The sequence below is a fragment of the Varanus komodoensis genome, unplaced genomic scaffold, assembly GCF_004798865.1.
Source record: "Varanus komodoensis strain SLA01 unplaced genomic scaffold, ASM479886v1 scaffold16, whole genome shotgun sequence".
Taxonomy (NCBI): Eukaryota; Metazoa; Chordata; class Lepidosauria; order Squamata; family Varanidae; genus Varanus; species Varanus komodoensis.
In genome coordinates this window covers 13706841-13733963 of record NW_025335468.1, presented here as the reverse complement: position 1 = coordinate 13733963, position 27123 = coordinate 13706841, and the positions used below count along the sequence as shown (strand labels likewise).

The following is a 27123-nucleotide window of genomic DNA, read 5'->3' as shown; positions in this document are numbered from 1 at the left end:
ATCTGAGAGATTAACAACAAAGTATAAAAACAATAAAAATATTAACAAGAATTAAAAAATAATTAAAATAGCATAAAATAAATTAAAAGACCATTTTAAAAAGAATAATAGGAATAAAATTTCAATGTATTTCAATGTATTTTATCATGTTGTAAGCCGCCCCGAGGTTTCGGCAAGGGACGGCATAGAAATGTTATAATAATAATAATAATAATAATAATAATAATAATAATAATATAAAAGAAAGGCATCTGGATAATCTCCTAGAGAACCTTCAGACTACTGGGTGGGATAGAAATTAAATAAATAAGATAAAATAAGATACCTGCTCCAATGGGAGATAAAAAGGGCTAGATCTGCTGTGGTTCGAACCAGCTGCCTGCATGCCTGGACTTTCTCATGATGAGCGCATGCAGTGCAGAATTTCCCACTACCCCACAGGCTGCAGCTAATGCACAACCAGCCATCTAGAGGCACCAATTTTATTTATTTAATTTATTTATTTAAAACATTTCTATGCTTCTATGCCGCCCCCATAGCAACAAAGCCTCAGGGCGGCTCACCACATAATTAAAACATGAGCTATTGGCATGAGCTGTTGTAACTTCCAGGGTCCAATTAACTTGCTGTGTGACATCTACAAGAGTCCAAGCTGCAAAAAATGCTAATTTTCAGGAGTTGTGGGATACTGCCACATCCTCAGTTATTACTTCAAACTGGTTATTACTTAAAAACCGGTTATAGCCCTAAGCCTGCTGAATCTGCATTAGATTAAGCCTGTTCTACTTCGGAGAAAGTGACAGCCCTCTGTTGCAGAGATTTTGCTTTCTTTTATTATGCATGGAAATCTATCCATTCTTAAGTAGCTTTCAGCCCTTAAGCTGCACCAACACCAATCCACCACCATTTTTACCATGAAGAATGCAGCTTGGATGTGCACAGCAGAGGCATCAAATCAACACAGAGACAAGATGAACAACTAGTACAAGAAGAACAGGTCCTATTCACTGTGCTGTCCCAAAGGACCATGCACTAGCCTCCATTTAGCAATAATGGTACCATTTGGACCTACCAATGGAAACACCCATGCTCTGTTCTCCTCTTTGCCTACCACCTAAGGACACGTTATTGTTTGCAAAAAGTGCATGGCAATAACTACAATTTGGATCTTTCCAAGCATCATTCAGAGCATCAAGGATGCTAATCTGATCTACGTTCATGGGGTTGCACTCCTTCTTAGGGACAAGGTCCGCAGCTTGGGAGTGCTCCTCGACCCAGAGCTTTCGCTGGAAGCTCAGGTGACCGCGGTGGCGAGGAGCGCTTTCTTTCAGCTTCGGCTGATCCATCAGCTGCGCCCCTACCTGGAGAACGACTGCCTGGCGACAGTGACACACGCGTTGGTGACTTCCTAACTTGACTTCTGTAACGCGCTCTACGTGGGGCTGCCCTTGAAGACGGTCCGGATACTTCAATTGGTTCAAAATAGAGCTGCCAGGCTGCTGACGGGGACTGGGCATTATGTTCACATGACTCCAGTTCTCCATCAGCTTCACTAGCTTCCCATTGAAGTCCGGGCCCGATTCAAGGTGTTGGTTATGACCTATAAAGCCCTTAACGGCTTGGGTCCTGGTTACCTGAAGGAGCGCTTACGTCCATATATGCCCGCCTGCCCCCTGAGATCAGCAGGAGAGGCCCTTCTCCAGGAACCCTCCGTGAAGGAAATTAGGAGGGTGAGTACTCGGAGGAGGGCTTTCTCTGCGGTGGCACTCAATCTATGGAATGCGCTCCCCAGAGAGGTCCGCCTGACGCCGTCGTTATTTGTTTTTCGGCGTCAGGCGAAGACCTTTTTATTCAAATGTTATTTTAATTGTTAATATTATTTATTTATTTTATTCTTTGGCCAGGGCGACTTAATTTATACTGTTAAATTATATTGTTTTATATTATGTTATTTATTTATGATTGTGAGCCGCCCCGAGGCTTCGGCGAATGGGGCGGCATAGAAGTTCCCTAAATAGATAGATAGATAGATAGATAGATAGATAGATAGATAGATAGATAGTGAGACACATTTCTCCCAAGGCATGTTCAGGAAAGAACTAGCAAGGCACTTAAATGGAGATGTAGTTGATTTCCAAAGCAGTTAATGATCCTTTTGGAAAATGTCAGTGATGATTGCCAATCGTGAGTGATGGAAAGTGTGTGTGGGGGGGGGGTCAAAGGCAGTCAGTACACAGATTACAGAATTTGGCATTTGATTTTCTTACATATCATCAGCAAAAAGGCAAGGCAAACATACACATTCATTCTGTGAATGACAATAGCTTGGCTCCAAAGAACAGGGAGTAGATGGCAAGAATGTATTAGCATGTTTCAGATACTCCTATTTACCTGGAAGATTTCTTGCTGTGCAACAGGATGCAGAGTATTAGGGTTTGCGTTTGATGATCTAAGGAACACAGTGACTGAAAAAGATGTAGGTCAACCTTCCTGAACTGGATGCTCTCCAGGCAGGCAGCCCTGCTGTCTGGGGAAAATGCAGTTTGTAATTCAACACTTCTGGAGGGTACCATTTGGCAGAAGGCTGCACTTCATCCTGTGGCTGTAAGACCTTGCACAAACTCTTTGGAAAGCCCACTGGAAAACACACGGTACGGCCAGTATCACCCTTCTCCAGCCCAGCGGTCTCAAATTGTGTTTGTATTAAACCAGGCTCATACTCTGAGGCTCTCCTTCAGGTGCTCCCACAGGGAAGCTGGAAGGATGACAACAAGGGAGAGGGCCTGTTTGGTGGTGGCCCTTCCCTCTGTAATGGAACACTCTCCTCAGTGAAGTCTACCTGATACTAACATTGTCATTCTTTTGATGCCAGGCAAGAACTTCCTCTACTCCCAATATCTAACTAGCCCTTGGACTTTTATTGGGGATTGCTTAAATTTGTTCTCAATTTACAAGAACAATTCTAGCCATTACAGTCATTTAGAAGACAGCTATCGTTTAGCGTGTAATCCTGCACACCTAAGGCAAGTCAGAAATCTGGCTTTCACAATACCCATTTTGACAGCCTCTGATAGCCACCTCTGATAGTGGTTTGAGGAGGACTTGGTTCATTTTTCCTCATTGCTTTCTCTTGACATTTGTCAAAAAAAGCAAGCTGTCTTACAAAATGTATGAACAGAGGTTGATGAGATCGTCCCTTTATGAAAATACTTTGTTTTCACCCTGCCAGTTCTCAGACTGGTGCACTTTTTGCACTTTTTCCTGAGATACTAGATGATCAGGAAATTGCAAGCGTGCTTCTAACCCTCTTTTCAAGCTGTCAAGGAGGTTTTGACAGGACGATTGTGGGGGTGGGAGGAGTGCACAGGGACATATCCAGACATATATGTATGTGTTCAAAGCTTCTGTTGTGTTGTTTAAAAAGCACCTCTAAAGAAAACCTAGAGCTAGCTGTCAAAACTGTGTTTTCCCAGAAAAGGGGGGTGGGGGTGGAATACTCTTTTGAACACCCAGAAGCTTGGAAAAAAATTACAAAATGTGCCTCACTCTGAGGACTGACAGGGTGGGAAAAAAGTCAGGATCTTTCCATGAAAAGGTTTTTGTAAAGATAAAATGGTAGGGAAGAAGACTGCCTTGGTTTCCTTGCAAAGAAAGGCATTCAAGGGATGCTTTCTCTTTTCCTTGCAAGAGAGAAAAGGGCATGATATAGATATAATAGCAGAATAGTTGCAATCTATCTTGAGCAATAAAATGAATAAGGATGATGAATTAAACTTTGCTAAACCTCAGATCTTTGTTTGCCTTGCAAACAAGAAATTCCTAAAGTATAATAAAATTTGAAAATATGATGCCTGAAACATATTCTTAGTATATATTTAGAAACATTAAGATGGTTTTGAATGAAGACAGCCCAGACTCAGCTTTGCAGGGCAATTGTGAGGTTAAAATATTACTTAAAACCCCATGAACCAAGGACATGATACAGATGTAACAAATAAATCTGAGCAAATACAAATACTAATCTATTTTCTATAACAGTTTACTTTCCTGGGTTCATTTTGATCAAGGCCAAATAACGCTGCCTCCACGAAGCTTTTACAACTCAATTTGGGATGGTAAATTGCATGGTTCAGTGTGGCTTGCTTCCAAGAGTTATTTTCTTATATTGCAGAAGTGGTATACTTAAGTAAGGTCAGACATGGAAAAGCATGTAAGAGAGGCCAAACTTCCCACACGAGTGTTCCTCCATATTAGTTATCAGTACCTTTATTAAAGAATCGGTCTGGGGGGGATGTTTGTCTTGTTTTTTAAAGGAGTAAACTTATGGCAGTCTAACAGTCAGCCTGGAATGAAATTCAGGCTGAGCTAGAATTTCTTTTGGAATAGTTATAAATAATTCATTGTGCTGCAAACACAACCGTCACTTTTGTGTTTTCTCATGATACATGACACACACTTTTATTATTTTCAACTGGTGCCTGTCAAGGAATGAAATCATACTTGTGTTTCCTTCATTCTCCCGAGTCCTACATACCACTGAACACTCCCCTGAAGGTTCTCCTTGACTTGGTACTCTTTAGATTACAAAGCTTGTGGGGAAAATCACAGATATTTCAACCCTGGTGCAAGTGTGGAATATTCACCTTGCATTCAGTAATGCTCTTAAGAAAAACATTATCTTCATTTCTTTCTTAATTTGGCCAAAGGAATTTGACAGGGAAGCAGACTTTTTCTGGATGAGCCCACATATTAGCTAGCATCAGGATGGCTAATGTCTTGGTGAAACTAGACTGAGAAAGCCAGCGATTATCTCATTGTAAGGCTAAGACTGGAAACAGCTACCAACCCACCCTTCCCTACACACAGCATTATAACCCAGCAGATGGTCTTTCCAACCCATTGCCCCTGACCTTTCTAGGGTACAGGGTGATGACCAGGTGGGCCTTCAAATGTTGGATTGCCACTTCCATTTTCTCACCCTTGACTATGCTGGTTAGGTTGATGAGAGTGCCAGTCTGGACCACATGCTTGGGTTGATGGGAGTGGTGGTCTGGACCACAGCATGTGCAGAACCACACACTTCTCACCCTGCTGTGTTATACGAGCTGTGGCATGTTCCTCACTTTTTAGGACAAAGCCTTGATGACAGTTTCACTGATGGCAACAACCCAGAACATGCTGCTTTGACTTGAGATACAATGGACGTGCCCAGACTCCTGAAGGTTACGTATATAGTTCATTTTGATTCATTTGCAGAAATCTGTGGGGCTCAGATTTTATGCTTGGATTTGTCATAAATACTTGCTTTACCATTCAAATGGTCTAGGGAATGAAGCTGTCAATGAGGCAGACACAGGTAGCTCTGGGATTAATGAGAAGAACCTTCTTAGCAGCTTGGGGTTTGGAAAGAAGTAGCAATATTACAACAGCTTTGAATATGGAGGGTGATTAAGAAAAGTATTATTTACTTGGGAATAAGCATCTCTTTGCCTAAGGGTGGTATATGGGACATTACAAGAGCCAGCGTGGTGTAGCGGTTAAAGAGTTGGACTGGGACTTGGGAAATCAGGGTTCTAGTCCTTACTTAGCTATGAAGCTCACTGGGTTACTTTGGGCCGAGTACTGACTCTTACCTTAGCCTACTTCGCTACTCCTGCTTTATGGTTGTGAGCAATAAAATGGAGAGGAGGAGGATCGTGTGAGGTGCTTTGGGTTCATTACAAGAAGAGCAAAGGGGAGTTGTGGTTGCAATAAATAAATAAAGGATATGTTTAGAAATAATACAACAAGCTCCTGTAACCACATGTAGGCCTAGTCAGCTGCTCCTTTGAGGAGGAGGAGGAGGAGGAGGAGGAGGAAAGGATGCTGTGGCGAGGAGTGTTGGCCCAGGGGGTGAGGCAGCCTCCTTGACCCTGTCGCGGCCACCCGCTGCCCCTAAATGGCTCGCTCGGGGGCCCCGGCGGCAAAGGGGCAGCCCTGAGGAGCGGCCCTAGCAACAGGTACGACGGAGGAAGGGCACCAATTGTCGCAACCGCCTCAGATATCCAAGAGCAAAGAAATGGCCCTCGGAAAAATGGGCAAGCAAGCAAGCTCGCTCCTGCACTGGCTTGCCAACCTGCACTCCCCCTCTCCCGCTCCGGCTGCCCAGCACCGGGCACGCTCGGCCCAACTTGACGGGCGTCCAAGCTCGTCTCCCCGTGTCATTCTTACGTGAAAATGCTGCTGCTTGCAGTATGTTTAAGGCCCCCTCTGCTGGACAAACTGTTGATTCAGCTGTCAGCAGTTAAAGGAAACAGTTGAGTCAGAGTTCCCGGCACACTCCACAATGCAAAGAATGCTGTAGCTAAGCAAGAAGACAAAGGAAGCGGGGCGGGCCAATCCGCTCACAATGCCCTATTCTACCCAGTCGCCGGCATCGGTGTCTGATCCACAGAGCACACCCACAGCAAGACCTTTATGAAGCTCATCTAAATGAAACAATCCCTTTCTTTCGCCTTTGTTCTTCATTTCCCCCGCCCCGACTGGGCTGTCGCTGCAAGCCTGTTTTATCAGCCTACATAAAAGGTGTTGTCTGCTGGCTAATCCTTCTGCTTGTTCTCATGGCTATAAAAGTGCCGAATGCAAACAAAAGCAGAGGTCTTCGTACAGACAGGGCCTGGCCGCGGGACATCGGTAAGGCCCTGCAGCCGAGATGACGTATCGTTTTCGAAAAGACTCTCCGAAGTCGTTTCCTGCTCCCCCTGAAGGTCTTTGGGCGGGAAGGGATGAACTTCTGGAGAGCTCAGGAAGGACCTCCTTACTCAGTTCAAGTTGGTGATCTGAGTGCAGCTGGAGGATGGACTTGAGACACTCGGAAACTACAATTAGTTTATACCACAGTGACACAGCCACTAACTGGGACTGGCTAATGGGAATATGCTTCACTGGTTCTAAACAGGTTTACCTGGTGCCAGTCTGAATCTGAGCCCAAGTACCTGGCAGGATAATCTCCCACATGAATCCATCTGTATGCCAAGATCCAGGTTGAAGCTCTCCCTTCGCCAAGGAAGCTTATCAGGTGCCAACCCTCCCCACCCTCAAAGCCTTTCAAAACCTCTTAACTAAATTTTATCCTGCTGTGACTTCTTATTGCTTGCATAGTTTTACTGTTTTATTACTGCAATTTGATACTTCTAGTCGCCAATTCTTGTCTTCATTCTTTTGTGGGAATGGCAATTCTGCCAAAGGGCGAGAAACAAGTTTACAAACTCAACAAAGCAAACCCAAAAAATCAAAACACATTTCTAGAAATCAGTGTTTGAGTTCAGGCAAGCAGGTACAGCAGGAGAAAGGAACTCCGGCCCAGTCACGGAGGCCTTGGAGCCTCTGTTAGAACCCCAAGAATCTCTCACACAAGAGGCACAGGTTGGTAGGCTTATAGGAAGTGCTCTCCTGCAAATGGATCGCATCTTTGCATGACCTTGCATCGAGTATGCATGGTTGGCAGTTGCTTTCTTGCTTGTGTCACAAACCTACCTGTAATCACTTGCCTTTCCTGCTTCCAAAAGGATGATAGCCGCTTTCCCTGGATTCTGAGCCCCCAGAGGCCACTGGCTCGGTTGCCTTCTTGCATGGCTTCCCTGGAACCTACACATTTGGGCTGTACCTCTCCAGTGGAAAGCAACTATCAACTTTCTCTAGCCTCATGTCCCCCCAGAGTGTTAATTACAACTTTCAGTTTTCCTGACCTTTGCCATCCTGGATGGAGCAGATGAGGGGGATCTGAAGTCCAAAATATTTGTAGGGAAGCAGGTTGAGGAAGGCTGTCCTACATGCGTAAGGAATTTGTGTTGGAAGCTGCCCCAAGGCTTTTGTGAATGGGGCGGCATATAAGATTTCCAAATAAATAAATAAATAAGCAAGCAAGCAAGCTTTCCGTGCTAGCTTGGACCCTTTCCAGCCAGAGTTCCAGTGCATGTAGTGGTCCACACACAGAGATGTATTCACTGTTAGTCCAACTTAAATCCCACTCATTTCAATTTCAATGGGTCTCAGAGAAGTACTCTTCACCATGCCTAATGGGTATAGGGCTGAGGAACCACATGAAAGGGGCATTCCCACAGCCCCTTTCTGCACATGATGGCCCCACAAGATTCATCCATGAAGGTAGCCTCAGTTCCAAATTGTGTACTTTCTGCACTGGGAATGGAAACTGCTCATGTCTGAAGCTGCTCTGGAACATGGTCAGCTCACAACATCCAACAAGAAAGACAGGAGCGTTTGAAGGCTGTGAACATATGGATGAAAACAGAGGCCAGCTATCTTGGCAGTGAGGCAAGCAATTTTTAATAATAAAACCAGTTTTTAAAGAATGTGCAATGGCATACTATATGAATTAATGTGTAAATGTAATTCATGTTAATTGCAACTTGTTCCCTGCTTGCAAATACTGCTGTAATAAAGACCACTTTTCTTCAGCAATGTTTCATGTGGTAAAGTCTCCTTGCAGCATATATGTCTCCTTGTATGTCTCCAAATGTATGCATCCAAACTGAGGGTTTTTTTCCCTGCTGATGTTTCAGGCAGGAAAAAACTGCCAGTCACAAATGTTGACCTCATTGGTTGACATATTTCCACAACTTAGTATCAGCTTCTTATTGACACTTACCATGAGACCCAGAATATTCACGTGGGTTCTTTATTAGTATCTGAATGAATCTGGAGCTAAAATGGAATTCCAACTATTCTCAGTGTATAGCAATTTTAGATTTTCCTGATTCCCCATCAGGGAAATTTACAGTAAACAAGGACAAGGCAAAAAGGTTAACTTCTATATTCAAAAGAACACCAAAACAAGATGAAGAGAAAAACACTCCTCATTCCACATAGCTAATGCCTTCAAGGATTTAATTCTTCAGATTTTTCCTACATTCTTTGAACGTCATAGCAATAAAAACACAGAGTTTTTCTTTAGCTGCTCCAGAGATGTGATTAGCTGATACACAAAATGAAAACACCAAAAAGGGGTGGGGATGAGAAAGAGGATTTTATGTACCAGCATTTTTGTAAAATCGGGCAAGCCAGTGATCTTAAGTTTATTGTTTTTATACAGCATCATCATGGACAAGATGCTGTACAGTACAATCAGCAAAAAGACAAGTCCCTGCCTCAAGGAGGCTACAATCTACATTTTAACAGGAGGAAGAATGAGGCAAAAGTAACAGGAATATGCATGGATGTAGTTGCTTGTATTGTACCTCAGTTTCAATGAGGGGAGTTGGATTTGTGGTTTCAAAGCTTTCACAGGAGGCAAGGTCTGGAGGAGTGGCAAGGGAGGAGAATGCAGAAGACAGTAGAGGATAAGGGCATTTTATTAAGAATACCTTTCCTTTCCCCCTCCTCGTCTTCCCCAGCTCCTAAGGAGTTTCATAAATCTTTATTGAAAAGGTCTCCTACCTTCACACCACACCAGTACCAGGAAGTGTTACTTATTCATCAGGTCCAGGCTGCATGTTTTGAGGACACTAGCAAGGTACCAAGTGACATACCTGTCCATTCTGAATGCTGCTCGTTTGTCTACAGGGTCTTCTATAAAATATCTCCAAAGAAAGATCCATAACTTGCCTTTTGTTCTTCAACATCAGATTTCCCCAGCATGGCATCCTCAAGATATGCTGGACTTTCCCATGTTGGCTGTGAATTCTGGGAGCTGTAGTCCAGAGCATCCCGAGAGTGCTACGTTGAGAAAGGCTGACATACACATACTTTTGGGGCTCAGAAACTTCTTGTAAACAGAGTTAGACACATTTGATAATTATGGAAGCAACTAGATCATGTAGGAGATCCTTTTTAAATAAAAAATAGCCTAATGCAGCTTTTGATTGCAACCTTCCATCTAAACTGCCGCTGCACAGGCTGCATCATGTCCCCTGCCCCTTAATAAGCTAACTAATTTGTCAGATAGGCCAGTTCCATTTTAGAAGTAGCTCATCTTAAGGGACAGGGGGAAACGCTTCTCCAGAAACAAAGGAAATATACATCAGGCCATTTGTTAATCTCGGAACAGATATAAGGATTAATCTTTGTACACAATAATCCCTAAAGGGTAGCACCTGTTCAACAACTGGTGTAAAGAAAAAATGAAAGGAATTGAGAGACCCCATTTGCAGCAATGGAAAGAGGTGCCACTTTAGAATTTTTACTGAAAGACTCTCAGGCATCAACAGCTCTCCAGGCAAGAAGTGGGTCTACCGAAACATTTTTTTTCTCCTTTTTAGTTCTTATCTAATAAACTGTCCCAGTTTTTCCCCATCACAGCTGGGGCAGCCTACATTGCTGCTAAGCTAAGGAGAGAGATCAGGGTGACAGAGTGGGTGTACACAGCCTTGAAAAGGCCTGGTAGGGGGAACATGTGCATAAAGCATCTCTACTTCTCTGTAATGGGTTTCCATGGCTTTGAACAGCAGCATACAAATATGCAGGACGTGGCTGTTGGCTTGCAAATGGCCTAAACAAACAGCTGGGATAGGACTTCAGATAAATTGGGATAGAGCTCTTAAGGGTGCAATCCTATAATGTTTAGACAGAAAAAAGCCCTACCACTCACATCATTTTCCAGCCAGGCATGGTTAGACTTGTGGGACTTTCTCTGTCTAAACACGCAGAGGACTGCGCTCTCCATCATTCAAATTAGACCTGGATGATGCTACATGCAAATGATAAACCATCCCACTTCAAAGTGACCTTGTTTCCTCATCACCAATAGAAATAGAAGGCATTTTCTTTGCCCAAGTCTGTTCATGTAGAGCATGATTGTTAGCCAGTAAAGCATATAGACAAGCATGTTGGCCCAGCATAAAGTCCTGGGATAACATAAGTACAGGGGAGAAAGTGGATCATGAACAAACTTTCTTTTGGGATTTGTTAGTGTGCTTGTCCATTCGAAGAAAGTTTCTAAATTGCTTTGTTGTTCTTGTTGTTGAATGGATTACAACGATTCTATAGTATGCAAGGCGAGTCTCCAAACCATTGCAACCAGACTTATCGTGTGCAGTTTGTCTGAAGTTCTTTGCTCAGTATTTTTCTTTGAACAGTTGGACTGCTGAGCACGGTAATCTCAAAGCAACATACAAATATTCATCCTTGTGTACTTTGGTAGGAAATGCAGAGAAATCCCCACCACCAGCAGCTTGGATTCCCACAAAATACTGGTGACTCTTATATAATGGCAGAAGTGCACATTAGAAATTACTTGGTACAGGACACAGAGTGACAGTAGCTGCCTAACTTTTAACAAGTAAATTCACCTTAGATTTAGAATTCCACTGAAAAGTTTCTATTGGGTTTAAAAACTTTGATGTAAGTGGTGTGTCAGTAGAGCAAATGATCTTGACCTTCCTTGCAGCTCCAGAATGAGGAGAGAGGCCTAATTTGTACATGTGTGGTCAACCCCAAGCTACAAAGAATAGCTGTGGCTCTTTTTCTTTTAAAGGAGAAGACCACATCGTGCTCATACCGATGAACTTGGAACAGCTGGCATGCAAAAGGGATAGCATTAATGCCAGTTGAACCGCTGAATATAGTGAGGGCCACCAGCTTGGACGGATTCAAGAGGATTAGACTCATTCAGGAAGGAAAGGGCTGTCCGTGGCTACCAATTGCGAAGCACACTGCCTCTGTGTCTACTCTGCAGTATGCTTCTATAGACCACAGCTGGGAAACACACATGGGACATGCTTATGTCCTGCTTGCAGGCTTCGAAAGGCTGTCGTGGGAAGAAAGTGATAGATGTAGCATGCCTGGATCCAGCGTTATTCCTAGAAGCAAGTGCAAGCGGGACGAAAACTGACAGAAGCTAGCAGGGAAACACTTTGTTGTTTTCAGCTGGGCAACTTCTTCCTTAGCAAACTGGGAAGAAATTAGGCAGCTGAACAAACTTCCGACTCTCGGTGCCTGTTCTGACTGCTATTCTTTCCCCAATAACTGCTTTCAAGGTTGTTGAATAGACAGCCAGCATGCTGCTTCAGAGCCTTCGGGTACCTTGCATACCAAAAAAGTATCCAACAACTTTGGCCTGCACTAAGAACCAAACAGTGGGCAGCAACTGGTGCTGCAATGAAAGATGTGAACTCTGGCCCAGTGCCAAATCTGGAAAACAAGACAGGTGTAGAGGAAATAGCTGCACTTCTGTAGAATGCTTTCTATCTTAACAATTCCCCCTTGGGCGCACACATAGGGAAAACAAGGCCATTTGCCCTTCACATTTTGTTATTTACTTTGTGGGGGAGCTTGTAATTGACTGTCTCGGGCTACGTGCAGGAGGCAGGCCATTCCAGCTGACTTACTGTACTGCTGCAGTTGCCTGGCACTAGCAGCTGGGATACTGGCTGTCCCTCCCTCCCACCCCAGAAGCAGCGACTGAGCGGAGCCGAAGCCAGTTCCTGTGGTTGCTGAGGAAAAGCACAACTGGGATTCCAGTTGCTCTTTCTGGCCAGCTGAAGCAGCACTGGAAGCAGAACTGTCAGACATCTGTCTCTCTTCCTCAGTGAGCAACCTACACAGCAGCCATGTCTGCTACCACCAGTGGAAAGGAACAGCATCTCACACCATGCTAAGAAGGGGAAGGAGCTAAACAGATTCACCCCTAAAACCTCTGCCTGGTCATTTTCCTATCACAATCCATTCATCTTTCCTGCCTCGAGTTTCAAAGGAACTTTCAATAGTTCCTATGAAAAATACTCCACATCCCATAAGCTGAATGAAAAGTACAGATCTGATGGCACTCAGGAACAAGGTGTGTCTCTGAAATAAAGATTGATTCTGTTAAAAAAAAAAAAAGTTGCCCTTTTAAAAAGGGACTGAACAAGTTATCTGTGCTTCAATCAGGGTGGTGGTTGTGTACAGTTGAGACATGTTTTGTTAAGTCTGCACATGGAGGAGGACTGCAGTCCGAATCACAAGTCTCTTGCCTTGCAATTAATCGTTCATAAATGTAACACACCAATTCATACAATGCTGTTGCAAGCAAATTCTATCAAGACCGTAATGAGATTATGAGTTTTGCAATAGGGAAAAGTCTCAAATCGTAACCTGCAAATGCTGGCATTCCAATCAGCTAGCACACAAGCAGGAGCAAGAGGAATGAAGCCTAGTCTCCTACTCTCTTTTCTCAAATAATGGATTGGTGCAATTTTCCGGACATGGCCATGTAAGTTCAGCACCTGCAACTGAGTTGAGGGAGACCCATGATCCACAGCCTCTATCTGTGCTAGGGACATGTGGGAGCTTATGTTCAAGTTACACTGTAAGAGTCACTGAGTATCTGCTAACTTCATAATTTAAATTCCAAACCATGTTATATTGTTTTGCATTGAAGAAGCTTATTACTTTTTGATCAGCAAGATTTTCAAGAGTATCAGCTGCTTATATTGCCACTTGCCTCAGCCGGAGCACTTCAACAATGGTGGCAGCATCTCCTGTAACTGGCTATGTTGGCTGGGGAATATGGGAGATGCAGTCCAAGAGATCTCAAGCACCCGGCTGGAGAAGGCTGCAATACTGGCATTTGTGCTGCTGGTCTCGTCTCCTCCCCTCCCCATCATGGATCCATGAAGCAACACCTTTAATTCTAGGACTTGAACTTATGCAAGGGTATGTTTAATAACCAAACTGCATAGAACAGCTTTACACTTTCAGGAAGATGACAAACTGTCAATACCACTCATTATTTAATGTCACAGAATAGTCCTGAATAGTTTAGCCACAGTTTGCATAACTGAAAGTCTGACATAATCCACAACTAAAGTGAACATTCAGTGAAAGGCTTGTACAATTTAATTGTCACATAATGGCCAGTCATTTGTAAAGGGATCTGGGAAACCGTGACACTGATCAGATGCATTGGGCAGGCACATGAATGGCCACTGCTGGATGCAGCTGGAACGGAAAAGTTCTACCACAGTTCTGCAACTCCTGCATTAATTTTGTCAGTTAAAAGTGTACTGTGAGAATTAAATACTCATTTTTACATATACACAAGTTATGCCATGAAAGCATATTTGCTTACAAACATATAAAAATACTTGTTAACTAGTTTGATAAGAAAATAATGTATAAAAGTATATAGCAAAAAACATTTAATCATCTGACAATGAAAAGAGCAAATTCATCTTTTTATATTACACGAAAAACAAAATAAGCTACAGGTTTAGTTTTCTTGAATCCCTTACCTGGAGATAAAAAAAGGAAGACACTGTTTATTATTCCAAACCATGATGTAAAATCTTCTAAAACTGAAATGCTCAAGTCCAAAAATGAGCCCAGATATTTGGCCACTTAGTCTAATAGTAATAATCCTGTAGCTATTACTGGAGCCATTAAATAAATACAGTAGACTGCTGACCACTGAAAAAAGCTGCAGCATAAAGGAGAGCTGAGACACAAAACTACTCACAATGAAATTCAGTGTATTGGCTTCCTGTAAGGCAAGCTGAATTCTGAAGTCTAAATTAATCAAAGGGTAAAACCTCCAAATCCACTTTTTTAAAAAAATACTCTACATTGTGATTAGAGGACTCCCTCTTGAGTGTGATTAACAAAGACGTCACAAGTGTGTGTGGTGTGTGGGGAGAGGCAGAACACCCATACAGCAACTTTAAAGCTTGACTTCAATACCTTGTCTAGGATTGTTTTGTCTCTATTGTGAATAAAACTCCACAAGGTGCAAGCTTCTTTATGAAACAGAAGAAGGAAACTGGGAATATTAAAAGAAGCCTCAGTGTATTGACATCTGCCCCAAGAGGACTAAGATGTCTTCTAGGACTGGGTCAGTCTGGTTCTCTTAGCCTAAGGCTACTTTGGTGACCATTTATACAACACGCACATATAAGGCTAGACAAAACACTGAGACACATAGAAAGGTAGGTGAATAGAATTAATCTGGCAGTTGATAGCTTGGATCCAAGGATTCTTAGACGATGATACAGTGACACCCTTTCTTGTCCTTTTCCTTCCTTGTTGGCTCTGGAGAAGGTGGGCATTCTTGTTCTTGAAACTTCCTATGGAAGAACAAAACTGCAGATTAAGTTTGGGCTTCAGTCCAATAGTCTTTACTACTCACTTTCAGTTGGGCATCAATTCTTTTGCGTGAAGTCTAGGATGGTTACAATTGACTAGGGTTTGGTAATATGTGGCCCTCCAAGATGTGCTGGTCTGCATCTCCCACTTATGCAGGTCAGGGCTGAGGGGAACTGTAGTCCAGGAGCATCAGAAGAGCTGTAAGTTGCCCATTCCTGCAAAAGACTATTGTGGTACTCAAGACAGAAGCAAATATTCTAGTGCCAATGAGTTTCAGCTAAAACGACGTTTCTAAAGGTTAGATTTTTCTGAAAAATTTGTTGCTGGCAGGACTTGGAATGCTGCATTCTAGCTTCCTTCCTCACACAGCATAAAGGCTGAGTTCACACAAAATGAAAACCAATACTCAAGTTTGAGTATGGCTTGAATGTGGGTGGTCATTGAACTAGGGGTTGTTGTACTGTGGGAACCCAGCTGTACTGATAAACCATGGTTTGTTGACTGCAAACAAGTCATGAAGATGATCTATGGTTTGTGTCTGTGTTGTGAACTAAGGGTTATTCATGGTTAACAGACCATGGTTTCTTAGCACAGCTGCATTCATATAGCGTAACAGTCCACAGTTCAATAGCAACCCACAGTTCAACCTTGAGGGAGGGTTATTGTGTTATCTGAACCCAGTCAGTGGATGTTGTTTGCACATCATGTTAACTACTCTGCAAATAAGCCATGGTGGGCTTTCCAAACAATTCACAGATTATTGAGCTTGCTGTGGTTGTTCTTTTCCTTCTAGTCAGCTCCAGCACATATCCTAGGAGCCTTGTAGCAGGACCCACCTTGTCTCTTTGTCCTGCTCCCTCCCCGCTCTGACTGCTACCCGTTTGTGTTCCCAAGGATTTTTTTTTTAACTTTGAGAGTCTTAAAAATGTGCAGTCAGGGTCACTATTTATCACTAACATTACTGTAGATGTTGTCGGTTTTTTGTCAAGTGCTCTCTTACAGAGCTTCCATATGTGGAGTCTCCTAGACAATCTCTTTGTATGTTGTATCTATCAGAGGGAGCAGGACCAAAGCACCTGACAAGATGAATTTGCTTCTGGGTTGCAGAATTCTGAAGGAAGTGGGAGAAATAATGAACCAATCATGAATAGCTCTGCTATTTGTGAGCTTCTGTAATAAGTCTCTGGTTGCAGAAGCCAAGGAATTTTATACTTTGGAAGAATATTTAGGCACTTGCCATTTAAACATAGCAAGGAATAAACTCCACAAATCATGGAACAGTAAGATAAATGTATACTGTGTGTTTTTAAAAAAACATTTTAATATGTTTACACTATAATGCTTACCTTATAACTCTGACAAGTTCATGAAAAGCTTGGTCTACATTCAGTCGTATTTTTGCTGATGCTTCCATATAAGTTACCTTCAGCTGCCTTGCTAGTTGCTGACCTTCCTCTTGTGTTACCTTCAATAAAGGGTAGTAGATAAAATAGATATTTGGCAATCTACTGATGTGTCCTGATTGGCAGAGCTACTTTGTGTGTGCTCTGTCATCAGCTACATTTCTTGCACATTGTTGCAGTGTAATGTGATAGACCGAATTCTCGATCTGTCATGGACTTCATCAACACAATTCTTTAAATAGTTTTTTTTTTAAAGTTGAGCCAAATACCTTAAAAGCTTAATGAACTGAAGATACTGACCAGTATCTAGTATGCTTCTGTGCAAAATTAGAATTAAAATTAGAGTATGGATTTGTTACAGAAGTGCCTCATGCCTCACTGATAGGAAAGAATGCTAAGCACATGGCAAGTGCCCTGTTGTGTCAGATCAATGGCCCAACCAGGTTCTTCACTGCGGTCAAACCACTGCTTCTGTTAAGTCCACAAACCGGGCAGGAAGATAACAGGTTTCTCATTATTAAATTAAATGTTAATCCATTCAATAGCAGTCATTCCCTAGCAGATTGCAAGCATTTGTTCTTTTTCCTAGCAGCTTGTATTTAGGGACATATTAGGTCTGAACCTAAAGATTACATTGCTGCAACTCCAATACAATGACAAACTTCTGAAATCAAATTACAAGCAGGCCCTGAGTTACAAACAACCTGTACATACAAATGGCCATAAATCCTGTTTTTTTTTTTTAGAAACTACCTCAGAAAATCATCATCATCATCATAGAGAGGGAGGGCCTCCAAAGCATCAACATAGAGAGAGGAAGCAAAAAAGGGGAGAGGAAGGCCTCTGAAGCATATCTTCCTGCCCGGCCCACCTGGAGAGGGAAATTTCTCTGGCATTTCCTTCCTGCTGAGAGAAGGAACTGGTGAATTTGGGGAGGGAAGTTGGAGATATCTGTGGTTTTTCCACTTTCATGGGGGTTCTGCACCTCTAACCTGACCTACATAGAAATTCAACTTTAAGACAAAATTTCGTTTCCTCAAGAATGGACTCGTTCATAACCCAGGGAATGCCTATACTTGAAACCACATGAATTTGTCCATAAGTTACACAAATGCCACAGCACAAAATGTGTCAGCAAAGTTTGAGCAAGCACAGGGTTGGGCAACTTGGTACGGCCATATGCTTTAGCTAACACAACCAGTGGTGAAAGCTGGTGGGAACCTTAGCTCTCCAGATGTTCTGGTCAGCAAGTTGCCCACCCCGATCCACCTTAGCAGAGCTAAGCATAGTACAGACATTGTTTCAAGTGTTGCCATACGTGGATTTTGAAAGAGTCTTACAATTTACTCCCTTGTAAAGTACTTTAGAGCTGGAAATAGACTTAGTATTTGAATTCTGTTTACAAAATCCAAACAGATAATTGATACTGGGGAATCTACATTTGGCCTTTTACCAGCACTGCAATGCCTGACTCACTGGTATGCTGCCTGACGCTCACCCCAATCCATCCTTCTTGCATTATTTCTGCCATTATATCCTGGAGTTCTTCAGACCAGTTATATCATGATTATTTTATACGTTGTGGCTTTTCCTTGGCACATACTTATGTGCGCCAAGGAACCTATATACACATGTGCACACATGTTAAACTTGAGGTGCAAACCTAAGTCCCCAAGGAGTGATTCCAGGGGTCTGGGCAGTGAGAGGAAAAGGAAGTGTCCTACTGGGGCTTGAGTAAAATAGCACTTACTCCAGAGATCCTACAGTTGCTTCCCTCCTTTTCTTCCCTCCCCTTTCCTTTGAAAAAATCAAGTCTGCAATGTCTTTTCAAGATTTCCAAATTATCTACTTTGTCCTCTTGCTCGAAGCAACTAGCTGCAATGTATGTCTGCTCAGAAGTAAATCACATACTCATCAATGGCCTTACTCACAAGTAAATCATACTGCCTTCAATACGGTAGAACGGTACGATAGAACTATAGAAGTAACAGGAACTAACAGGAACTAACAAGAACTATAGAGATAACAGGGATATAAAACTGGGAGCTTAATAAGAACAAGAAATAGGCTACGAGTAACGGTCAGAGCGATAGTCGAAAGCGGCACAAGGCACAGCGAACGGCGGTCGCAGACTGAACAAAATGGCGGACGCTCCGCTCTTTATAGGCTGTGGGGGAGGGGGAGCAGAGCTTTCCCACCAAAAGAAACCGTTAGCTGTTAATCTTCCGGCCAAAGGCACTGCCCAGGTGCAGCACCCCATATGTGTGATGCACAGAGGCCACGACAAAGAAAGTCTCTGCACCTTTGCTACAGCTTCTAGTTTGTGGACTATTAAAAAAATCCTTTCCCTGAACATGTTCCCTTTCCAACTCTCCTACTTCCCCACAAGTGCATTTATACATGATTCACATTTTCAGTGGTAATGTCTTCATTAATGTGTGCCCCAGGTGTGATATGTGAGTTTTGCATATATAACAAAATTATACTTCCACATAAATGGAAAGGGCTCTGAGGTGGAGCTTCCCACATACTTGTTCATACACGCATTCGAGTAGGTTTCTACCCTAATTTCTCCTCCAAAGGGATTAACTGCTTCTATTAACAGGGTATGGTCTTCTGGTACTGTCCAACATCATGAGTAATTGCTGTACAGGAAGTATTGTAAACCTAACTGGAAAGGGATTCATGCCTTTATAATGATGTCATGGATTAGTGCCTCATCTTCATAGATGTTGACTTGAATCACATTCATATGGCATTACTCAGAGAAGTTGTTTTAATGTAGAAAAGCTTCTATAAGTAAAATTTTCTATCCCACACGCTTATGATTTTAATCCACTACTTCTTTTGAGTTCAAGATGCATTCCTCATAGCAACCATTCTTGTAAGTCTGGGCTTGATCTTCTTTATGGCATCTTGATGACAAAGGTCACCTCCCAATGGAATGTGTTCCTCACCTGAAGGCCCCATCCATAAGAGAATAATGACCTTTTATTTAAAGGGGTATACCACAGCAATGTACTGCCCAAGATTTAACAAGCCAGGGCTAATCTATTTGATTATGGCAGATGCTGCCATGGCTAACTTCCACTTAGGCCATACTAAGCTGCTTAAAGTAGTCAGTCGAGGAAGCTGCCCTTTAAGAAGTCAACAGCACAGGCCTACCTTGCTCAGGGTTGCCCACACTGTCCGACAGCAGCAGTTTCAAAAAGGGACTTATCTTTCCAGCCCTACCTGAAGATGTTAGGATTTACCCCTGGTGCCTTTTGCATGGAAAGCCTGTGCTCCATCACTGAACTATGCCCTAACCCATAAGAAAGGGTTACCCAGGTCTTTTCAGAATGTAGCTCTTGCCAGATAACTTACCTGTCTTTGATGGTCCAAGTCTGCTTTATTACCAACTAGAATCATAGGAAATTCATCACGATCTTTTACTCTAAGAATTTGCCTTTGAAACTTATAGATCTCTTCAAAGCTGCAAGAACAAAGAAAGATAAATGTTGGAATAATAAATGCGTGCTATGAGTCCACAACTTCAGAGAACAGCTTGCTGAAGGCTCTGCAGGAAGGTTGTCTGCCTTGTGGCATGGTTTTGAAGGAACACAAGTCCACAGTCCTCTTGGGTAAACAGAACTTACACTACTTATTCTAGTTATTGTGCTAAGTAAGTACATTCTATGGCACTGATACATGTTTCAGAGGATATTGTTTCTCCCTTACCTTCCTCTATCTGTGACTGAGAAGACGAGCAGAAAGCCTTCTCCTGTCCTCATGTACTGCTCCCGCATAGCTCCAAATTCTTCTTGACCTGCTGTATCTAGAACTGGAGTCAAGAGGCTAGTTAATTTCACTTCTCTTCTACTTCTCTTGAACTATGTTAATCAAAGCTACATGGTCTCCTAATGCCACAGGCTACTTCACAACATGTTCCAAATGTAAGTTGTGGTTGAAAATGTTTTTTTAAAATTTGGCTTACTTCAGGAGCAAGTTTCTGATATAGTCATGTTGTCACCAATTGTGCCATGGGGCATGTTAGATGCATGACCATCTGTTAAACATGTGTGATCATTTGGGTATAAAGCAGGGGTGAGGCTTGGTTTACTATTTAAGATTAATCAGAGCACATAAGAAATGGTAGTGGCACTTGCTTCTCCCGACTCGCCAATGCGTTTCACTGATTTAAGGTGCTTTCTCCAGACCAACTTCAAAAATGAAAATGAGCCAGGGAGGTGGACGGCTCTAAAAGCCAAGTGTAGGAAAGTCAAGTGGATCAGGGGACAGGCATCACACCTATCTGCTGCATGCTCTCTTTAATCTTAAATGAATACTTTACTAGGTAAACTGGAAAATAAATAGTACACACATATATACATATCTTTATTTTTTCTCTCAGGCTGTGTGAAGATATAGAAGCCTCTACTACCAAAGATAAGGAGGCATCGCATGATATGTTTATGAATTTATAATATATTATAATAGTTAAGGAAACTGAAGTCAGCAGCAGTATGAACGAGAGTGCAAACACACAGAGAAGGATCCTACAATGTCCATGTGATGCAATGACTGATGTGCTAGCCCAAAGCAAAGTGCAATGTTTATAGCACCTGTCTGAATGACAGGCTTCCATGGAATTCTGTCACACTAGCAAGCAACACTGCACAAACATTTGCTTATGCCAGAGTGATATCAATTGCAACAGTGCACAGGCATCCCTGGATCCCTTCCCACATTCTGCAACCAATACAAATTCTTTAGTGAGCCAAAAAGAAAGAGAAAACTTACTATCCAGTCTGGCTGCTCTTTCATCAATCACACATTGTTTTGTATAAGAATCTTCAATTGTTGGATCATAATCTGTAACAAAGTAGGACTGCAGGAAGGGGAGGGGAGGGGAGGGGAGGGGAGGAGAGGAGTTTAATCCCAAAGTTTGTCTGTTTGTTTGGAATTTTTGTATGCTGTCCCATTCGCATAAGCCTCGGGACAGCTTCCAACATAATAAATAAACACTCATATAAATAGATAAATATAAAATCTGGATTCACCCTTGCTAAAAAATTTTCTAGGCCACAGTTTCATTAAATCACTCTTCCTCATCAACAGTGTCAGTCTGCAGGTGAATGAATACCATCTTCATTTGTGCAAGCACTATGGTTGGGTGGCTAGTTATATTTCAGCAGGAAAACATTTGGTAATTGCAAACATTCATGAACGTCTGTTCTCTGGGCTGTGCCACCACTTTTATTGGCAATGCAAAGCCTTGAGCAATTCAGAATTTGGCAATCTACTTCCTGGTGATCTAGGTGCACATTCTTAGTTGGATAATTCACATTACACTGTTAAACACAATAGAACCCTGTGACTAGATTATAACTAGATTATGTCTAATACTTCCCTTCAATGATCAGTAAAACAGTGTTTTTGCAGTACACCACTTGTTCAGATAAATTCATCTGAAGCTAAATATCACTGAAGTGTTTCTTTTAAATGTTGCTATATAGTAAGAAGCCACCATACCCTTTACACCTAATAGCAGGAGGCACCATTTTATATGGAAGATTTGGAAGGGTGGGAGAATCACATTCAGCAAAAACCAGTTTGCAGCTCCATCCCAGGTTTATGCTCACGTGGAAAAGGAAAGCCTTTGTTGAAATTGAGTCCTGTTTCTGTTTTACTTGTTTGTTTTACATTTAATTGGGAAATAAGAGAAAGAACCATTGAAGAATTTATAAACCTGCTTGTCCAAACAACAGATTACCACATATTTTTGTTCCAATGAGGTTAATGCTAATTAGGCACTACAGAAAGCAAGTGAGCCACACCTTTTTCAGAATTCAGGTTAGACTCTCTTTTGAGATGGCTAGTTTTACTACAAAATAAAGCCAGTGATGTGAGATGAATTGTATTGTTTTTCATTTTCATAACAGAATGAATGACTACAATATATGTCAAGGTGAACAACTAGAACAAATACAGAACCAGTTGAATGCATAATCAAAGCTGTGTTTCTTTCCACATGAATACCCTCAGAAAAACTTATACAGGGGCACACAGCCACATTATCTTATTAGTTATCAGGACTTTTGTTGATTTTTTCTTTAAAATATAAATAATGTAAAGGAAGTGCATGATATTCAGTTGACATGCCTTAATAAATACAAGTATTCCAATAAAACTAAAAGTCCAAGTAAAGCTTTGCATTTGTTTGAACGTAACATTTATACACCCTAAGTGCACCTTACTGCCTTTCCCACTCACCCCAATATTTCTGCTCAAATACTTTTGACTATTAGACAAACTTCATCTATTTATAAAGCATGTTAAATTAACACAGCATACATTTAGTAAGGAGTCAAGTAAACACACTAAATTAGCTCTTCATCAATTTAGGCCAGCAAACACTTTTCCAGTTCAAAGTTTTCCAGAGAATCCACATGAGTAAGTGAAGCACTACATTCCAAGAGAAAGAGCTCAGAGTCCCTTTTCCTGCCTCCATCCATTCTCCATCTGTGTATATGACAGTGAAATCTAGCAAGAAACTGAAATGCCTCCCTTCTAGCTGCTAGGACTTGGTATGAGCCCTAGAGAGGGAAAATAATTTCCTCTTTCCATCCCTAATTCAAGTAATTATGACATTACACATGCTGCCATTGCTTTTGAGCTCAGATGTGAAAGAGTCTACAGCCAACACAACCCCTGTGCATAAGCACTACAACTCTTACTTACCTCTGAAGCAACAAAGCAAGGAAAAGCAGCTTGCTTACCTGTAACTGATGTTCTTCGAGTGGCCATCTGTGCATCACACATATGGGTGCTGCGCCTGCACAGTGCCCAGGCCGGAAGATTAGAAAGCTAACGGTTTTTGGCAGGAAAAAGCTCCGCTCCCCTCCCCTCCCCCACATAGTTTAAATAGAGTGGAGCGTCCGCCATTTTATTCAGTCTTGAAGACCGACATTCGCCCCCTTGCAGTTAAAGACGGTATTACAATAAGCATCATCGGTGCCGTAAGATCAGTGCGGAACCGACGAAAAAACAATTCCACTTACCGACACCATGCGGGGCCGGCGGGTGGGTTGTGTGAATGCACAGATGGCCACTCGAAGAACATCAGTTACAGGTAAGCAACCTGCTTTTCTTCGTCGTGGCATCTGTGCATCGCACATATGGGTAATTAGCAAGCTTACCAGACTCGGAGGAGGGAGGTGTCATCACTGAAGAATGGCGGAGAGAACTGCTCTGCCAAAGGAACAATCCTGTCCTGCACGTACATCAAGCTGGTAATGCTTGGCGAAAGTACATGGAGCAGCCCAGGTTGTGGCTCTGCAAATATCCTGGATCGGAACACCTGCCGCAAAAGCCGACGAAGTCGCTACTGCTCGCATAGAATGGCCTCTTGGAAGCGTAGGTAAGTCCATCTTTGCTAGTTGATATGTCAGAACTATGGTCTGAACAATCTATTTAGACAGTCTTTGAGATGTGACTGGAGAGCCCTTGTCATGATCAGTGTATTTAATGAAGAGTCTATTAGAATTCCTGAAGGATTCTGTGCGAGACCTGTAGAAAGCTAGGCAGCGTTGAACGTTGAGAGTGTGGAGAGATCGTTCAATCAGAGTCGATGGGGATGGAAAGAACGCAGGCAAGACAATGACCTGATTCAAATGAAACTATGTAGCCACTTTAGGAAGAATCGTTGAATCCATTCGAAGGACAACCTTTTCCTTATAAAAATTCAAAAATGGTGGATCTAAGCGAAGAGCACAAAGCTCACTAGCCCTTCTGGCTGAAGTGACCGCAACAAGAAAAGCAGTCTTCCACGATACTAAGCGTAGATCCACAGTCGCCAAAGGTACAAATGGGGGCTTTGTAAGCACTTGGGAGTACAAAAGAAAGACTCCAAGTTGGCATAACAGGACGAACTGATGGGTGAAGGTTCTGTAGTCCTTTTAGAAAATGGCGAATCAGAGGTTGAGAAAAAATGATGAGCCCTGTATGTTGCCACGGTAATGTGAAATGGCAGTGGCGTAAACTTTTATAGATGACAGTTTAAGTCCCGGTGTAGTTCAAATAGAAATTGTAAAATGTTCTCAATAGAGGCTGATCCCAGAGAAAAAGAATGGCAGTCGGCAAAGGATGAGAATCTTCTCCATTTCGCCGTGTAAGATCGACACGTAGACGGCCTTAGTGCAGAACTGAGAATCGCTTGGATATCAGGATGTAAGACTGTCAGTCCCCAAGCGATTCCTGACGGTCCCGAGGGGAGATTTGGTTGCATAGTCCCTTGAACTGAGTGTTCCGTTTGTCGAGATGCCATCGGGATCAATGGAGCAGCTAAGTCCAGCGGATGTTCCACGCTGTCAACTTCAGAGAAGTCAGATCCGGGTGTCGGATCACTCTGTTGTGCTGTGTTAACAAATGAGGAATCGCTGGAAGCCGACGAAGTACACCTTTAGACCAGATGAGGAGAGTGATGAACCAAGGTTGTCTCGGCCACCACGGGGTTATTAATATTCCTGTAACGTTGTCTTGAACAATCTTTGATACAAGCCTCATCAAAAGGGGGATTGGGGGAAACACATAAAAAGTCAAATTGTTCCAAGTGATCATGAAGGCATCTCCCCTCGAGTCCTGTCTGATACCTCCTGTGGAACAGAACAGTTCGCATACCCTGTTCTCTCGGGTAGTGAACAAGTCTATGTCCGGGTATCCCCACAGAGGGAACAGTTCGTCGCAAATCAGCCGATCCAACTCCCACTCGTGGGTCATTGACATCTGCCTGCTCAGTGCATCTGCTTCCACGTTGTTGGTCCCTGCAAGGTGGACCGCCAGTAGTATTATGTCCCTTGGGATACACCAATCCCAAATTTGCATCGATAATCGAGCCAAGACGGGTGACTTTGTCCCGCCCTGCTTGTTGATGTAAAAAACAGCAGCGATGTTGTCAGACGCAATCTGGACAACTTGGCGGTGTAGGACGGTCTTGAAGGATTTGAGAGCATTGAAAACCGCCAGAAGCTCGAGGAAGTTGATGTGATTCCTCGCTTCTTGTCGGTTCCAAGTCCCTTGGACCCAAAGTCCTGCACAGCGCCTCCCTCGGGATCGATGCTGAGTGACGGTCCCGTGGATAATAAGCGTAGGATTGGTATCCACTCCAGCCAGGGAAGCCACCATAACCAGGCATAGGCCAGTCATCCAACTGGCGGTCAACTGAATGGCTTCTGTACCTAGATGGCGATACAGGTTCTGCAGGTGGTAGGCATCGGGGTTGGAGAGCATTCCCTTGGTGGGGAGTCTCTGATCTCTCCATCTGAGATCGATTCCCCAAGCGGCGGCTCCAGTTGTGGAGGAGACACGCTCTCAGGCTGGACAATTTGCCTGGGGGATCCCGGCGGAGTCACCTGCATCGCCGATTGTAGGGCCAGTCCCGAGGGAGTCGGTACCCTGGCGGCAGTCAGTACCGAGAACCCTGACGAACCCGAGCCCCGATGTTTGGGGCGATCAAGCTTCTTGCCCTTATGGGCCGCTTTGGCCGCTTTATCTTTCCTTGGTTTTTTTGTGCCCGGAGGATTTATCAGATTCTGAATGTTAACGCTTCTCCTTTTGCTTAGTCGGGGGAGAAAGTAGCTGTTGCGCTTCCATTGAGGCAGCGCCTTTGTCCGAAGGACACTGCGGAGGTGCAGCCGATGTTGAAGCAGGGCGCTTGGAGGGCACGGCCGAGGCAGAGGCAGAACGCTGAAAAGGCACAGTCGAGGAAGAGGTAGGCCTTGAGACCAATTGGTCTGATTGTAGCAAGGCCTGGTCCCAGAGTAACTTGCAGAGATGATTCTCCCTATTCTTCCTGGCCTATTTGGTAAAGGCCAAGCAATGCCCACACTTATCAGTCCTATGCCCCTCGCCAAGGCAGAGGAGGCATAGATTGTGCGGGTCAGCGGGAGACATTTTGGAGCCGCACTTGCTGCATTTGCGAAATGCCGCCTGCTGCGCCATCGCAAAAAGGAAAAAAGGAGATGATAGTGCAGAGGGTAAAGAATAATATTTTTGGGTTTGTTTTTTTTTTTAGAAAGAAAGAGAAGAAAACTACAACACAGATAAGAGAAAAAACCGGGAGTATAACAAGGTATAAGAACCGTAAACGAGCACGAGGCAAGAATCTAAGCGAGAGACGAACAGGCACGAGGCACAGCAAACGGCAGTTGCAAAGACTGAATAAAATGGCGGATGCTCCGCTCTATTTATACTATGGGGGGAGGGGAGGGGAGCGGAGCTTTTTCCCGCCAAAAAACCATTAGCTTTCTAATCTTCTGGCCTAGGCACTGTGCTGGCGCAGCACCCATATGTGTGATGCACAGAGGCCACGACGAAGAACAAATGCTAACTTTGAAACATACCCTTCAGGATGATGACACATACTGAGAACAGTTATTCTGTAGCCATCTGAACTGTGATTATGCCTGGTATATAGGAAACACAGCTGTAAATATGAGGAAAAGGCAGATCATAGTAATGAAATGAGATGAGCGCTAGAATGCTCTTCCATTAGAAGCTCACCAGGCATCTGTTCTGCTCTGTTTTGCGTGCCAGGCTAAACCTGCCCCGTTCTCCCAGGCATTTAAGAATTTTATAAATAATGTTTTATTTTCTTGCAGCAATGTGGTTGCACATATCTGATACT

At 43.1% G+C, this 27123-nt stretch overlaps 1 protein-coding gene across 2 annotated transcripts in view; it reads right to left on the bottom strand.

The window, feature by feature from the left end:
• Nucleotides 1-9006: 9006 nt before the first annotated feature.
• The window catches only part of RRAS2 (RAS related 2), a 52658-nt gene continuing 34541 nt past the window's right edge, over nt 9007-27123 (bottom strand). For both annotated transcript variants that reach the window (XM_044425600.1, XM_044425598.1), the window contains exons 2-6: nt 21240-21327; nt 20178-20280; nt 19824-19932; nt 16401-16519; nt 9007-15035 (exon numbers count right to left, since the gene is read on the bottom strand). In XM_044425600.1, the coding sequence (XP_044281535.1) occupies nt 14948-15035; nt 16401-16519; nt 19824-19932; nt 20178-20280; nt 21240-21327 (507 nt within the window). In that variant the 3' untranslated portion in view covers nt 9007-14947. The remainder of the gene's footprint in view (nt 15036-16400; nt 16520-19823; nt 19933-20177; nt 20281-21239; nt 21328-27123) is intronic.